Here is a 14673-nt window from a genome sequence, read left to right on the forward strand (position 1 = left end):
TCACAAGCACAAACAATTAAAATCATTGAATAAACATGCACCAGCTTGCTAATTTTAATACTTTCATGATAAAGTGTTCATCTCTTGAATAGAATAACAAGTCTGGATGGTCATAATACTACTGCTGACATGATTTTAGTTCTGCAGGTATACTAAAAGGAAGATGAGCAGCTGTCTGTATTACATTATGTTTTTATCATTATAGGAATAACCATAAATGGGCGATTAAAGTAGTCAATTTTACACTTTTATTTAATTATCAGGAGACTCTTTGAACAAAGGGTGTCGTTGAATAGATTATGTAAAATTGTTAACGTCAATCCATCCATTTTCTCCACAGGCAGATCTGATGGATTTACTACAGTGTTGGTAATGCTACAATAATCCGGAAAATAACTAAATGTAAAATACCAGCATCAAAGCAATCATTTACAAATAGTGTGTCTCCTGCTGTAATAGTAATATAATAATACATTAAAAAAATTATAATAAAATTAAAAAAAAATCTTCTTTTACAGGGTCTCATAACCATGTTACCATATCAGGGTAAATTTAATATACATGATTTATCCATTTGAGACTATGACCAATAATGTAAATGTATTCAGTTAAAAAAAGAAAAACACGTCATTGATGCTGCTTACATATTTCTCATTTGAAGAAACTCAAATACCCTTGTATATACAGAGCCACACGAATTTAATAAGTGAAAACACCGACTTGTGACAAAATGTGTATCAAATACATTTTATTGAATTTTAAAAAACATAAATCAAAATTATATATTAAGAAAACACATTTTTTTACAACTGGTTTTTGGCAAACAAGGGAATTAAATACTGGAAGAAGAAATAACTACGGACTAAACTTTGCTCAAAGGGTATAAGGTCCACATCGCGTCGTCTTTACGAGATGGTCACATTCTTCCAAAAATGAAATCAAAGCCTCAACCCTTTGTTTGTTCGTGACATTATTAGGAATTTAAATGTGTGCTTTGTTTTTAAAAATGCAGCTTTATGACCCCTGACAACAGGCTGTGAGGTGAACCTCCACAGAAGTCCAGTCGAAATGGAAGACAGTAAATGCAATGCTACACAGGTCATCAATATTGTTTGGGGGAGGGGGTGGGGGTGGGGATGCGTGATGAGAAATACGGGTCGGTTCAAAGTAGCGTGCAGGTCCGAACAGACGCCGTTAACAGGGATGTCACGTATAGAAACAGCTGCATACGTTTGATTCCTCCAATGTTGTGTTGTTTACACTCCATTGAATGTGCCTTCGTCAGTGTGTCCTAAATGCAAGTGAGAGGACATTTTCTGTCCGACTTCTCACAAATACACACCAACTATTGGACATTTTCACTTACACTGGTGTAGAAAACAGTTGCCAGATTAAATACCCAAACAGGCACTTTCGAGATCTCTTCGCTACAGTTGGGTGCTTGTTGCTGCCAGAGACGACACTTGAAATTAGACCTTCAGTGACTTGTTCAGAAAGGCTGCTATTGCTTTATGGAGGCCCGTGCGTCGCAGTAAAAGTTCTCCGTGTTTTGAACTCAGTTTAAATGTGGAGCTGCGTCACTGCTCTGGGTGTGCCGTGAAATAATCGTCAGTTCGGAAAACACCGGGAATCTCTTGACGCTCATGTGAGGCTGGTCTTCTAGGGCTGGTCGGTCTCTGAGATGGAAAGGACTCGTTAATACAATCTGTAACCTACTGCATCATAGATACAGAAAAAGCAGGTAGACGAACAAACGGGTGCAAATGGACACTTACTTTCAAGACATGGAAGATGTTCTTGAGAGCGACAGGTAGGGTTCGTCGCTCGCCCTCTGCTTGTGTGACGCAGTCCTCCATTGCATTGACATTAGCCCCCACCATTCTCACAAAGGCCTGCAGGCAAAGTAAAACCACATGAAGGCGATTCTTAATTCTAATTCCTCTGCTAGTGTTTATTTGTTGTCTAATCATTTTTTCATATCTTTGTTGACTATACTTTTCATTTTTAACTGAGAAGATCAAAAGCAAACAAATGCTTTAAAAAAAACCAAAAACAAATATTGACTAATAAAGGGACCACTGCCAGCCTGGGGGCCACATGTGGCCCTCACTCTAATTTTGTGCAGGCCCGGAAGTAAAAGCACAAAATTACTTAAAAAAAAAACAAAAAATTACAGAGAAATATACTAGACAACAAAAATCACACAAAACAACAACAAACACACAAAAGGACTTTAAGGGGCCTATGTTACGAATCTAGATTGGATTAATCTCCTTTAGCTGGCTTCAACTAACCAAACATTCCCTGTCAGACAGGAGCTGTCTTACGAACGTCGATCACCTATGATCACAGAACGCTAATTTAAGCCAAGTGATTTCAGCCTCGCTACGTGCGCGAGCACATGAAAGGGGTGGAGATTGTAGTGTTTGACCAATCAATGGAGAGAACTGGCAGACTGAGTGTCTTTTCATGATGACAGTGAAGAGCAACAGCAAATTACTGTAGTGCAGCGCACAGCAGGAGGCGGAGCTTTTATACTCGCTCAGATCTGATCCACTTCATAACTTGGTACTGACCAGGTTGCTGAAGTTTAGAATGATGAATAATTAAAATCCATAATTCAGACAAAGGCAACCCTGTTGTTACGGAAAAGGCAGGAATTAGAGAACTCAGGCAGGAAGTTGCTGACACTGAATGCGCAACAACGCAAGATTATTTATTATATTAATCTATTGGATGATAAATGGAACAGCGCTCTGCAGTTAAACTTTATTGCAGCACACACGTGTTTCTATTCAACTAGACCTCTATCACACACACTGGAATGAGAGCACATTGTGCATGTTCCTGCTGATAATGTCAGCCCAAGCATATTAATTAATTAATTACATCAGCTGACTGTAAATCAGTCCATTAGATATAAATCTATATCTATCCTAAAGGATGTCATCGGTAAATGAAAGGATTGCATTTATAATTAATAATCTTTTTTATGAACTCAGCTGTCAGATTTGCCCCAACCAGGATCTTCTAACAATGGGCAGGTCGTTTTTCTAAGAGATCTGATTGGTCAGGAGGCGGAGCTTTAGGACTCGCTAACATCCAAACCAGAGCAAAACCTGCTGCCGACCAGGTTAGCCGTTCAGCATTAATTGCCATAGTGATTAAGCTCCAACGAGCTTTGTAGGACAGCACACACTGATTAAATCCCGGAAGTTAGCGTGTTAAGAGGGAATCTAGATTCGTAGCATACCCATTAAAAGCAGAAAATGACAACAAAAATGCCACACAAAAAACAAACAAACAAAAAAATGACAGAAAAACACACAAAATGACTTCAGAAACAAACAATACAACAAAAAACAGACAACAGCCAAAATGCAAAAATGACAACGTATCAAGACAAAATTACACAAAAACAGTAACACACAAAAACACACAAAACGACAACAAAAATCTCGCCAAACAGCAAACGTACACAAAATGACTTTGAAAATAGAAAATGACAACAAAAAATGACAAACAAAACAGAACAAACCAAAAATGACAAAAGCCTATGATATTTACTATATTAATGTTAATAATGATCAGTCAATCACATGTTTGGCCCCCATTGTCATAGCGTTGCCCATCTCTGTCCTGATGACAAAAAAATCCTGAGTATTAATTTTGGTTCTTAAGTTGGAAAAAGGAGCAACTCAGTGTTAAAGGGCGTGACATGACAGTAAACAAACCATTTAGGAACACATTCCCAGTGTGATGTTACCACTTATAGATGCCAGTTATTAACAGCAGAAGAAGTAATTGACGTTGACTAAAAACTACATTTTCATCTCAGCTGTGTGAACCATTTTGCTCTTAGTTGCTGTAGCCAATGACTTACTTCCAATTTATCGATTCTTCTGTATATTTGTCTCATTTCATCAGACTTCTTCTGGATCTGAGGTAGGTTTTCATTCACGATCTGCGACGTGTCATTACGAATCTACAAACAACAACAAAAAACACACAGAAACATCTGTAACTCACAAAAATATGAATATACCAGAAACAGCTTGTTTGTGTAAACACTTACCATGTCGAGCATCCCAACAAACTCATCCACTCTGGTCAGCATTTCTTCCAAGCTTTTCTCCAAGCAGAGAATCTAGAGGCGGAAAAAAAATTGCAGTAAAGTATTTAAAGCTTAAATCATCTAGAAATCACATGAACGAAGGCAGTATCACAGTAATGTTAGAGTTTATGACCATTAGATTGTTCTCAACAAAAAGCAGCTGCAGCTTTACAGTTGCTCATAAAGTTACAACACAGAGATCTTTGTTTGCCAACGGAAATCACTCGCCTGAGATCACACACATTCACTTAAGCAGTGACACGCACGCGCACACACACACACACACACACACACACTTTTCTGTAAGCTGTGGGTGCAAGTTTTAGTAGTAGGCGCTGGAAAGAAAACACCAAATTACAATATATCAAGATATATTTGTGACAATATTAGTAAATCAATATTTCTTCCCAAAACTGAATATTTTTCTTAATCTATGTGTTTTATATATATATTTTAAACCATATCTGCGTTTGTCATCATAGGTTAATTGGTTAAAGCAATTTCATGTGCAGTTGAAATAAACATCAGACCGACTGACTAGTATTAACCTCTGATTCTGGATATGTCAAATAAATACATTTAATTTACACAATAATTATTAATGAATGTTATGAACGTGTTATATAATACACACCACCTTCATGTGCACTCAAAGTAGATGTCAGAGGGACTGACTGACTTGTGACTCAAATTTTTTCTCAAAATGCGCAATTCAACTTTTGTTTTTGAATAAGGAAAAAAAATCACGATAATCATTTACTATCGAATCGCAAGATGAATCGATTCGGCACCCATGTATCACGATTAAATGAAACCAGGACAAAAAGCATATCGTCCCAGCCCTAGATAGTAGTGAACTAAACCAGTGCTTTATAGTGTTTATAGTGCGTTAATGGAAGTGGAACTAGTTAAACATTTGCAGAGCATTTTGCTACAACGTTTACTACAGCTTCCCCTCAAGATTGAGTGATTTATTTAGAGTACATAATGATTTGTCCTTTGACTTGAAATGGGGAACGTTATTACGAGCAGGCGTTGCCATGGCAACAGCTGGTGTATGATAGTTCCCTAACCGTTCCCAAATATATTTACTCTATAACTAATGCTTCTACTGTTGAATGTGAATGATCGGTTTTATAGTTATTTTAATGCTATTCTCTATGTTTCCAGGATGGATTTATAACACATCATCAATTTGTAGCAGTTACCATTACAAAAACTGATTTTTTTTAATTTTTTTAAATGTTGCCTATAGCAAAACGAATGAATTATTGTCTGCAAATATGCCATTGGGCTGCTGTCAGCCCCTCCCCTATATATACAGTATATATTGTAATATAAAATTATATAATGTTAAAAAATATAAATATATATAAAACTAAACAATACGTAACAGAAAAAAGTTAAATTTAACGTTTTGTTTTTTAAAACTTTATTTTAAATATGAAAAATGATTTGATTGATTTGTATTCAAGACAATTTAATAACAATTACAGCATATTGTTAATTGCAACAACAACAAAGTATGAAGATGTTGTTGATTTGATTCCTATTAAAACACTTTTAAGAATGACTGCAAATTGTTAATATAGGCTACAAAGTTTAATTTATATCCATATATTTTTAATTATTGTCGGTTAGTGGTGTACCTTGGGATTTTTTTTAATGAAAAGGTGTACCTTGGCTCAAAAAAGGTTGGCCTATGAACTATAAACATGACAAGTGTGTACTATGGCTATAAAACCCACTTGTCAGGTTTATGTCACACAAAGTGTGAGAGGTGAGTGTAATGGAGGACTAGCTGCAGTGCAGGTCTCAAACACAGTCATGGATGAATGTGTTGGTCCACCTCTTCTCCGGCTGTGACTCTGATGTATGAAGAGTAGTCGAAGGCGGTGTGTATCAGCGCTTCCTGGTCCTGCTCCGGACGGTCCACACCGAGGGTCCCGTCCTCGGTGATGTCTTCTCGGCTTTCGTTGATCACGTTAGCCGCCGCCGCTGCTCCAAAGCTGGGACTCTGAGACACGGAGCCGCTGCTGAGTATTTCACTGACCATGGACAGACTGCTGGCACTCTGAGACACTATCCCACTGTCCCTGCTGATCTCAGCGCTGGACTCCTCCAGAGGAGACAGCAGGCCCACCCTGTCCGGACGATGGAGATCCATGTCGCCCCTTCCTCTGGTCCTCTATAGCTCTAGAGCTGTGTTTTCCTCTGTCACCTGACACAGTCACGTGAGCTGCAATGAGGACGGGAGACGATAAGGGTTAAAACTGCTCAGCAATAAGCCCTTTCACACTCTGAAACTGCGCATGTGCGACTTGTGGGGGTCATAGGTCGAGAGGGATAAAAACGTAAACAAGCTCGTTCACACTGTTGATATTTCCAATTTAACAGCGTTTGTAATGTTATTCCAGAGATCGTTAGTGTGTTAATAGTGTTCATATTATTAACATTACACATGTTCAGACTCGAGGAGGTGTCCAGGGGTTTCCGCTGATGTCATTTACGGCCGATCCGAGCACTTTTAAAAACCGATGGAAGCAGCTCAGCAGCAGTATGGAAGCTAGGGCAGTCCCATCGCTTCCACAGAGATCACCCGAGTTGACGAAAACACCAACTACAGAGGTCTCCAGTGGGCGGAATTTGGACTCTCCCCGGGAATGATGTACATATCTGAACACTTTTGTAAAACCGATGAGAGACGCAGTATCAAAGCAACTGACCTCCTCTATTTACCTTTATTGTTGGTGTTTTTATTTATTTATTTATTTATTTATTTATTTATTTATTTATTTTTTAAACTTTTGTAGTTGTTTTAAAAGTGCTTATACATAAAATGTGTTATTATTGATGGTAAAGCAAGTTTTCCGAGTGTGGAAAGGACAGTACGAGTTCTCACTTTGAAAAGGTACATTTTCAAGGTCCACCATTCACTAACCAGGTCCATGATTGTTTTTATTAAGCTACTATTTTACAAATTTGAAGGAAGTGCACAAGATGGACAGGCTGATAAGTGAAACAGCACTGTTTAGCTGATTGATGATCACTGTTGAAAAGCCAGGAAAAACAAACATTTTTAGCAAGTGTGCAGCATTAGCTTTAGCAGCTAACTCAGTATTTCTACCTTGGATACTGATACCACGTTTCTGCATTTTTTTCCCCAAGAATCAATGCTCCAATGGGGAAGAAATGATCTAAATCTCTGTCAGACTTACAGTTTACAACGTCAGCTATGGCGAGTGTATATCTCTTGACCTTTGACCTCATGTGCGAGAACTGAACCAGAGTGAGAGAGTAAAAAGGCTGATGTGCCTCGAGTCTGCTTAAAGTTTGTATAAAAATTGTATATTTCTTCTGTTTCTTAACCAGGATGGCCGAGTGGTTAAGGCGTTGGACTTAAGATCCAATGGGTGTATACCCACGTGGGTTCGAACCCCACTCCTGGTAATTTTTTGTAGTAAATGTATAATAAGGATGATCTTAATCTGGTGCTGGATTCCCACGAGATGAAATTTCTCACGGCTATGTAAACAGACCGTCAGCCTCAAATTTATCACATTTCTTCAAAACGATTTCTTAACCATGGTTAACTTTCTCTTCAGAGAAAAATCTGAGTCCTCCTCCACACAATCCTCTGTCGAAAGCCTGGTATATGGTCAACGTGACGCAGAGGTTGGCCAACTGTAGTTCTACTTCGAGGAAATGCCCCGCTATGCAATTGGCCGCCGTGCCGCTGGGGGGTTGAGGCTGTGTGTTGTTACAAATGAGCATTAAAAAGCCCTTGTTTATCTTCTAGTGACAGAAAAAAATGTTTTATGTTTTTTAAGCATCTTAAAATGTAATTTATTTATGGATCATTACTTACCTACTGTACCTAACCATGTGTATTTTGTAGGACACAAACATTAAAGCAACGGTTTCAAAACGTGCACTTTATTTTTTAATATGAACATATGCAACACGTAAACAAAGTATAAAAGTGTATCGAACGCACTGTCGACCGCTCCAGTCAACAGTCGTGCCGGGGACAAGGGGCTCCGACCCCGCTGTAGAGCGGAGAGGCAGCAGTGAGGTAACCTGGTCCACGGCCCCGGGAAGCGGGAAGTTTGTGATTTGCTGCTTTCTTACTGCAGGGTGAGCCCAAACACCTCGCTCCAATTTGATGAAACGTTACCACTTTGATGACGAATTTGATGCCTCAATGAGCTGGAGCAGCTGCGCCTCCAGGAAGCTCTGCCGTGATTGAGATGTAAACAGACACGCCCACGAAGGTGAGCATTTCACTGTCCTTCGCACAGTGCTATGTATGTATTTTCTACAGTCTATGTATGTACAGGCAAACGCCTAGCCCCCACGCTCTGTCTCGTGTTTATGAAGCAGCATGAGCTCCGTACAAAGTGGGTGGGAGGAGGGTGGGCCGTCCTATGGCCCTACGTCACTGTGCAGGGAGGAGGAAGTCAGTGTCCCGTCTACAGACACGCCCAGTCATGAATATGCATAAGTAGGCCGCATATCAGCCTGTTTGTGTAGAGTTGCCCAGAAAGTGACTTTTCAGAGGCTAAAACTCTGGAAAACAGGCGAGTTTGGGAAAATAAACCTCAAATACTATGTTTTGGGGTTCTTAGAACAAATGGAGATAGGTGAAAAATAGCATGACATGGGACCTTTAAGACACATTCTCCTCTTTGTGATTTTCACTAAGAAAGAGCTGTTCCAAAACCTCATTGACAGTAAAGTTTTTCCTAGAGGACATTTTCAAAAGAGCGATAATCCCCCCCAATGATAAACATTGAATGGGGTCAAACTGACCCCAAGGATAATATGTTAAGGTTAACAGTATGCATGGCTCAGGGTTTACATGTCCTTACCTGAATGAAAAATATAGAAATTTAACAATTCCTTTGTTCCTGTCAACTGACACAGTCACATGAGCTGCACAAAGCACAGGAGCCCATGAGGGCCAAAAAAGCCATGTGGTTAAGGCGTTGGACTTAAAATCCCATGGGTTTATACCCGCGTGGGTTTGAACCCCACTCCAGCGATAATTTGCCATAAAAGTGATGCTTTCAAATTCGCAATGTTTCTCACATTCTCTTCTACGTCACTTTCACTGTGAAAGCGCTGATCCAAAACATCATTGACAGGAAACCCTTTTCTCGAGGACATTTTCAAGAGAGAGATAATGCCCTCTCCCTTTTTTTTGTTAAAAAAAACTCAACTATAATGTAGTTTTTTGAATGATAAACATTGAATGGGGTCAAATTGACCCCAAGGATAATAGGAGGGTTAATGAGAAGGTTAACAGTATGCATGGTTCATGGTTTACCTGTTCTCACCTTAACGACCAATATAGAAACAAAACAATTCTTTTGTTCCTGTCAGCTGACACAGTCATGTAAGTCAGTGCACATAGCCTCTATGGTCAAAACTGCTCAACAGTTCGCAAGTGTGTAACGTATGGACAAAAAAGGAAATGATTATGAATGTGAATCCGGATGGCCGAGTGGTTAAGGCGTTGGACTTAAGTTCCAATGGGTTTCGAACCCCACTCCTGGTAAGTTTTTACAGTAAATCGATAACAAGGATGATCTTAATCCGGTGCTGGATTCCCGCAAGATGAAACGACTGTATGGATGTGTTAACAGACTGTCAGACTCAAACACAACATAAAAAATCAATGGTGACACAAGCAATAATTTGCCATAAAAGTGATGCCTCCCAAACAGATGCTTTCAAATTCACAGTGTTTCTCACATTCTCCTCTACGTCACTGTCACTGTGAAAGCGCTGTTCCAAAACAAGCCCCGATGGTCAAAACCGCTCCACAGTTCGCAAGTGTGTAACGTCGTATGGACAAAGAAGGAAAAACTTGCCTTTATAAATCAGGATGGCCGAGTGGTTAAGGCGTTGGACTTAAGATCCAATGGGTTTATACCCACGTGGGTTCGAACCCCACTCCTGGTATATTTTTACAGTAAAATATATAACAAGGATGATGCTGGATTCCCATGAGATGAAACGTCTGTATGGATGTGTTAACAGACTGTCAGACTCAATTATTGTACCCATCAAATTAGGGAAAAAAAGTCAATTATTATTTTCTGAATGATAAACGACGTTGAATGGGGTCAAATTGACCCCAAGGATAATAGGAGGGTTAATGTGAAGGTTAACAATGGGTTTCGAACCCCACTCCTGGTAAGTTTTTACAGTAAATCTATAACAAGGACGATCTTAATCTGGTGCTGGATTCCCGCAAGATGAAACGTCTGTACGGATGTGTTAACAGACTGTCAGACTCAAACACAACATAAAAAATCAATGGTGACACAAGCGATAATTTGCCATAAAAGTGATGCTTCCCAAACAGATGCTTTCAAATTCACAATGTTTCTCACATTCTCCTCTACGTTACTTTCACTGTGAAAGCGCTGTTCCAAAACGTCATTTTTCAAGAGAGAGATAATGCCCTCTCCCTTTTTTTGTTAAAAAAAACTCAACTATAATGTCGTTTTTTTGAATGATAAACATTGAATGGGGTCAAATTGACCCCAAGGATAATGGGAGGGTTAATGTGAAGGTTAACAGTATGCATCTTTTGTTCCTGTCAGCTGACACAGTCATGTAAGTTAGTGCACATAACCCCTATGGTCAAAACCGCTCAACAGTTCGCAAGTGTGTAACGTATGCACAAAGAAGGAAAACCCTTGTATTATACATCAGGATGGCCGAGTGGTTAAGGCGTTGGACTTAAGATCCAATGGGTTTATACCCGCGTGGGTTCGAACCCCACTCCTGGTAATTTTGACATTAAATCTATAACAAGGATGATCTTAATCTGGTGCTGGATTCCCGCAAGATGAAACGTCTGTACGGATGTGTTAACAGACTGTCGGACTCAAACACAACATAAAAAATCAATGGTGACACAAGTGATAATTTGCCATAAAAGTGATGCTTTCAAATTCCCAATGTTTCTTACATTTTCCTCTACGTCACTTTCACTGTGAAAGCGCTGTTCCCAAACGTCATTGACAGGAAACCTTTTTCTCAAGGACATTTTCAAGAGAGAGATAATGCCCTTGTCCTTGGGGTCAGGACAATAGGAGGGTTAATGTGAAGGTTAACAGTATGCATGGTTCATGGTTTACCTGTTCTCACCTTAACGACCAATATAGAAACAAAACAATTATTTTGTTCCTGTCAGCTGACACAGTCATGTAAGTTAGTGCACATAACCCCTATGGTCAAAACCACTCAACAGTTCGCAAGTGTGTAACGTATGGACAAAGAAGGAAAAACCTGCCATTTTAAATCAGGATGGCCGAGTGGTTAAGGCGTTGGACTTAAGATCCAATGGGTTTATACCCGCGTGGGTTCGAACCCCGCTCCTGGTAAGTTTTACATTAAATCTATAGCAAGGATGATCTTAATCTGGTGCTGGATTCCTATGAAACGAGACGTCTGTACGGATGTGTTAACAGACTCGGTTCAAGATACAATTCTCTCACAATTCATTTTACAAAATGGGACTGTAGAAAAATGATGACGTATATTCCTTTATTTTTTTGGGGAGAAAAACTATACTGTTTTCCTTTTATTTTTCATTGTCAAAAGAATCCTTTGATAAACTATTCAAAACAATGCAATTTAACTAAAAATAAATCTTGAATGAAATAAATAAAGGAATAATACAAATGAAGAAGAAGCCTATTCATTTAAATTAAACAATGCAAAACTGCACAATAGTTCTTTTTAAAAGTGCAACTGAAAATTTATTTTGTGCCTTAACAATTAGACTAAAAAAAAAAAACAAAAAAAAAAAACAGTAATTTCACTGTATTTACGTCAGATATTTGCTAGCTGCTATGCTAGTAGACATAGCTAATACCAGGATGGCCGAGTGGTTAAGGCGTTCGATTCAATGGGTTTCAACGTGATTCAAGGAGCTTATGACAAGGACTGCAGACAATTATTGACTACAAGAAAAGAGCCCATGTCTTGGTGAGTACAGATGCTGCTCTGGCTGACAAACTTAATGTTTTTCTATGCATGATTTGTTGGCATGCCAATTGATGCAGCCAGCAGGATCTCCAAGGCCGAAGCGGCACAATGGCCCCCACTTACTGTGTCAGAGCACGATGTGAGGAGGACATTGAAAAAGGTAAACACCAGGAAAGCTTCCGGGCCTGATGGTATTTCTTATCGCCCAGTAGCACTCACCTCAGAGGTGATGAAGTGCTTTGAGAGACTCATCAAGATGCAAATCTGCTCCTCGCTCTCTGAGTCCATGGATCCACTTCAGTTTGCATACAGACGGAATAGATCCACAGATGATGCTGTCTCCCAGGTACTGCACACCACCCTCACCCATATGGGCAGAAGGAAGAGGGGCTATGTGAGACTGCTGTTCATTGATTTAAGTTCAGCTTTCAACATCATAGTCCCCACCAACCTTCATTCCAAGCTGATTGATCTCAGACTTACCTCCTTGTGAGCTTGGATCCAGGACTTCCTGACAAACAGATCACTGGTGGTTAGAGTAGGAAGACACACTTCTAGGCCCTGCACCCTCAACGCCGGAGCACCACGGAGCTGTGTTCTTCAGTTTAGCCAGTTTAGCCATTATGAAAAGCACAAAATCCTGACAATTTCAAACTTAAAAATAAATCATTTATAAATTTATTATAATTAAAACAAATAATCAAAATATGAATTCACACGGGTAGGCATTGCCTACCTTGCCTACCCTGACTGCACGTGGAGAGTGTGCTGACAGGAAACATCACCCAGTGGTCGAGAACACGTGACCGAAGAGCCCTGCAGAGGGTACTAAAGTCAGCTGAGCGCACCATGGGTACGCTCCTCACCCTCCAGGACATCTTCACAAGGAGGAGCACAGCCAGGGCAAAGAGGATCATAAGTGATCCCCACCACCACCTGGGTAAAGAATGGTTTACGTTCCTACCCTCTGGCAGGTGCCTTCAACACATCAAGGCGTACACAGAAAGACTCAAGAAGAGCTTCTTTCCTCATGCTGTCCAGATTGTTAACTCTATCTCCTCAGTTAAAAACATATCTGCACATTACACTTTGACACCTCTGAACACTGTTTACATTTTTCTATATTTTGTAGATTCAATAATCTTTTTAAAAAAAATTTTTTTTACATTGGTATTTTACTAGACCCTGGTTACTTTGCGTACTTTACACGCTGACACTTTGCACTGTGTACAGTATTCGATTCTGTATTTTTATGTCTTGTGCATTCAAATAACTCCTTTTTTAATTTTGTATTGTGTTATTTTGCTGTATATATGTGTATTACTAAATTGAGTGCTTGTCGTTGTTGCATGGCCTTGCAGGACAGTCTTTACATTCACTAAACATGAGTATGAGACAAATACAAATCTTGAATCAAATAATGAGCCAATTTCATATCATCCAACAGCAGAAGAAACTTCACTGATCAATAACTGAAGTCCACCCCTTAAATTTTGGTCCCATTGTACTCCCTTTGCACTGAATTTGTCTGACAGTGTTTGAAATAAAGATTTAATATATGGGTAAGACAAACACCAGAAATCTACAGCTTTGCGTCCAATTTTCTTAAACACTGTTGTTATCACAAAAACCAATATGGCTGCATTTTACTGTCAACTGACACAGAGCACGGGAGCCTGTTAGTCTGGAGTGTGTAAACTTTGGATAAAGCAGGAAAAATGTGTCTTTTTTTGGATTGTTGAGCCTGGTTTAGCTTTGCTAGCCACACGCGCCTCCTTTCTTCTGACAACTTGTAAGATTGTTCTCCCTGATTTGTTATGATTTTTGGCAATCTATAAATCTCCAAATGTGTCTCACTGTTTGACCGATTGCTACCGCCAAAAACACCGCAACAGTTCACCATTTCGCCTCGAAATTTGGGATTTTCTTGTCCGCGTGCTGTTTGTAGACCTGCTGATTTATCTCCAAAATGGCGACTTCCGGGTTGATGACGCGCCACGAAAACCCTCTATGGGTTTAAACCCGCGTGAGTTTGAACCCCACTTCTGGTAAGTTTTTATATCACATTCATAAAAATTATACACTGGATTTCTCCATGAATAAACATCTGTATGGCTGTGTTAACAGACTGTGAGACAACATGTAAACTCAATGATGAATTACAAAACCAATGGCCGAATTTTTTTCCCTCCTCAAAATGTAGTTTGGCTGTTATGAAGGTTTTCATGAGTGTTATTAACAGGTGGAACATGCATTTGCACTTTAAGCCAGTAGATGGCAGCCTGAATACCTGCATTCTACTTTAGTGGAAGGTCTGACTCAAATAATGAATACCTAAATAATTAAATGTCTTTACATATAAACACTAAGATAAACTTTATAGATCAATAACTAAGATATTGACTTCTTCAATTTTGTCCTCACCTCTGTCACAAAACAATTAATGTATCTTAAGCAATTACACATTATTGTCAATATTTTGGACTGGACCAAGTTTTGTTGGCTTAATATATCCATTAACTGATATTGCATTAGTAAAGATTGGAGCCTGC

The 14673-nt window shown here is 39.3% G+C and overlaps 2 protein-coding genes and 4 non-coding genes across 6 annotated transcripts in view; 4 read left to right on the forward strand and 2 right to left on the reverse strand.

Moving 5' to 3' along the window:
- pard6gb (par-6 family cell polarity regulator gamma b) overlaps positions 1-14673 on the reverse strand; it is a 53187-nt gene that overhangs the window by 661 nt on the left and 37853 nt on the right. The gene's annotated exons all lie outside the window — the stretch shown is intronic.
- Positions 721-6366, reverse strand: bloc1s4 (biogenesis of lysosomal organelles complex-1, subunit 4, cappuccino). Its single transcript, XM_028461234.1, has 5 exons — positions 5964-6366; positions 4076-4147; positions 3884-3985; positions 1776-1892; positions 721-1676 (listed from the first exon to the last, which is right to left on the reverse strand). The coding sequence occupies exons 1-5, from the start codon at positions 6279-6281 to the stop codon at positions 1578-1580; spliced, it is 708 nt and encodes a 235-aa protein (XP_028317035.1). The 5' UTR covers positions 6282-6366; the 3' UTR covers positions 721-1577.
- On the forward strand, positions 7482-7564 carry trnal-uaa (transfer RNA leucine (anticodon UAA)). Its single transcript has one exon. It is a non-coding gene; the product is annotated as a tRNA-Leu (tRNA).
- On the forward strand, positions 9999-10081 carry trnal-uaa (transfer RNA leucine (anticodon UAA)). Its single transcript has one exon. It is a non-coding gene; the product is annotated as a tRNA-Leu (tRNA).
- Positions 10836-10918, forward strand: trnal-uaa (transfer RNA leucine (anticodon UAA)). The gene has a single exon. It is a non-coding gene; the product is annotated as a tRNA-Leu (tRNA).
- Positions 11432-11514, forward strand: trnal-uaa (transfer RNA leucine (anticodon UAA)). The gene has a single exon. It is a non-coding gene; the product is annotated as a tRNA-Leu (tRNA).

This window comes from Gouania willdenowi, chromosome 11 (assembly GCF_900634775.1).
Source record: "Gouania willdenowi chromosome 11, fGouWil2.1, whole genome shotgun sequence".
Taxonomy (NCBI): domain Eukaryota; kingdom Metazoa; phylum Chordata; class Actinopteri; order Blenniiformes; family Gobiesocidae; genus Gouania; species Gouania willdenowi.

Bases quoted from the DNA above. Each gene is read 5' to 3' on its own strand.
- bloc1s4 (XM_028461234.1), bottom strand. From the start codon at position 6,281: ATGGATCTCCATCGTCCGGACAGGGTGGGCCTGCTGTCTCCTCTGGAG. The intron at 4,148-5,963 runs GTGGACCAACAC...TTCCGCCTCTAG, and splicing joins GAGTCACAGCCGGAGAAGAG to ATTCTCTGCTTGGAGAAAAG. The intron at 3,986-4,075 runs GTAAGTGTTTAC...TGTTGTTTGTAG, and splicing joins TTGTTGGGATGCTCGACATG to ATTCGTAATGACACGTCGCA.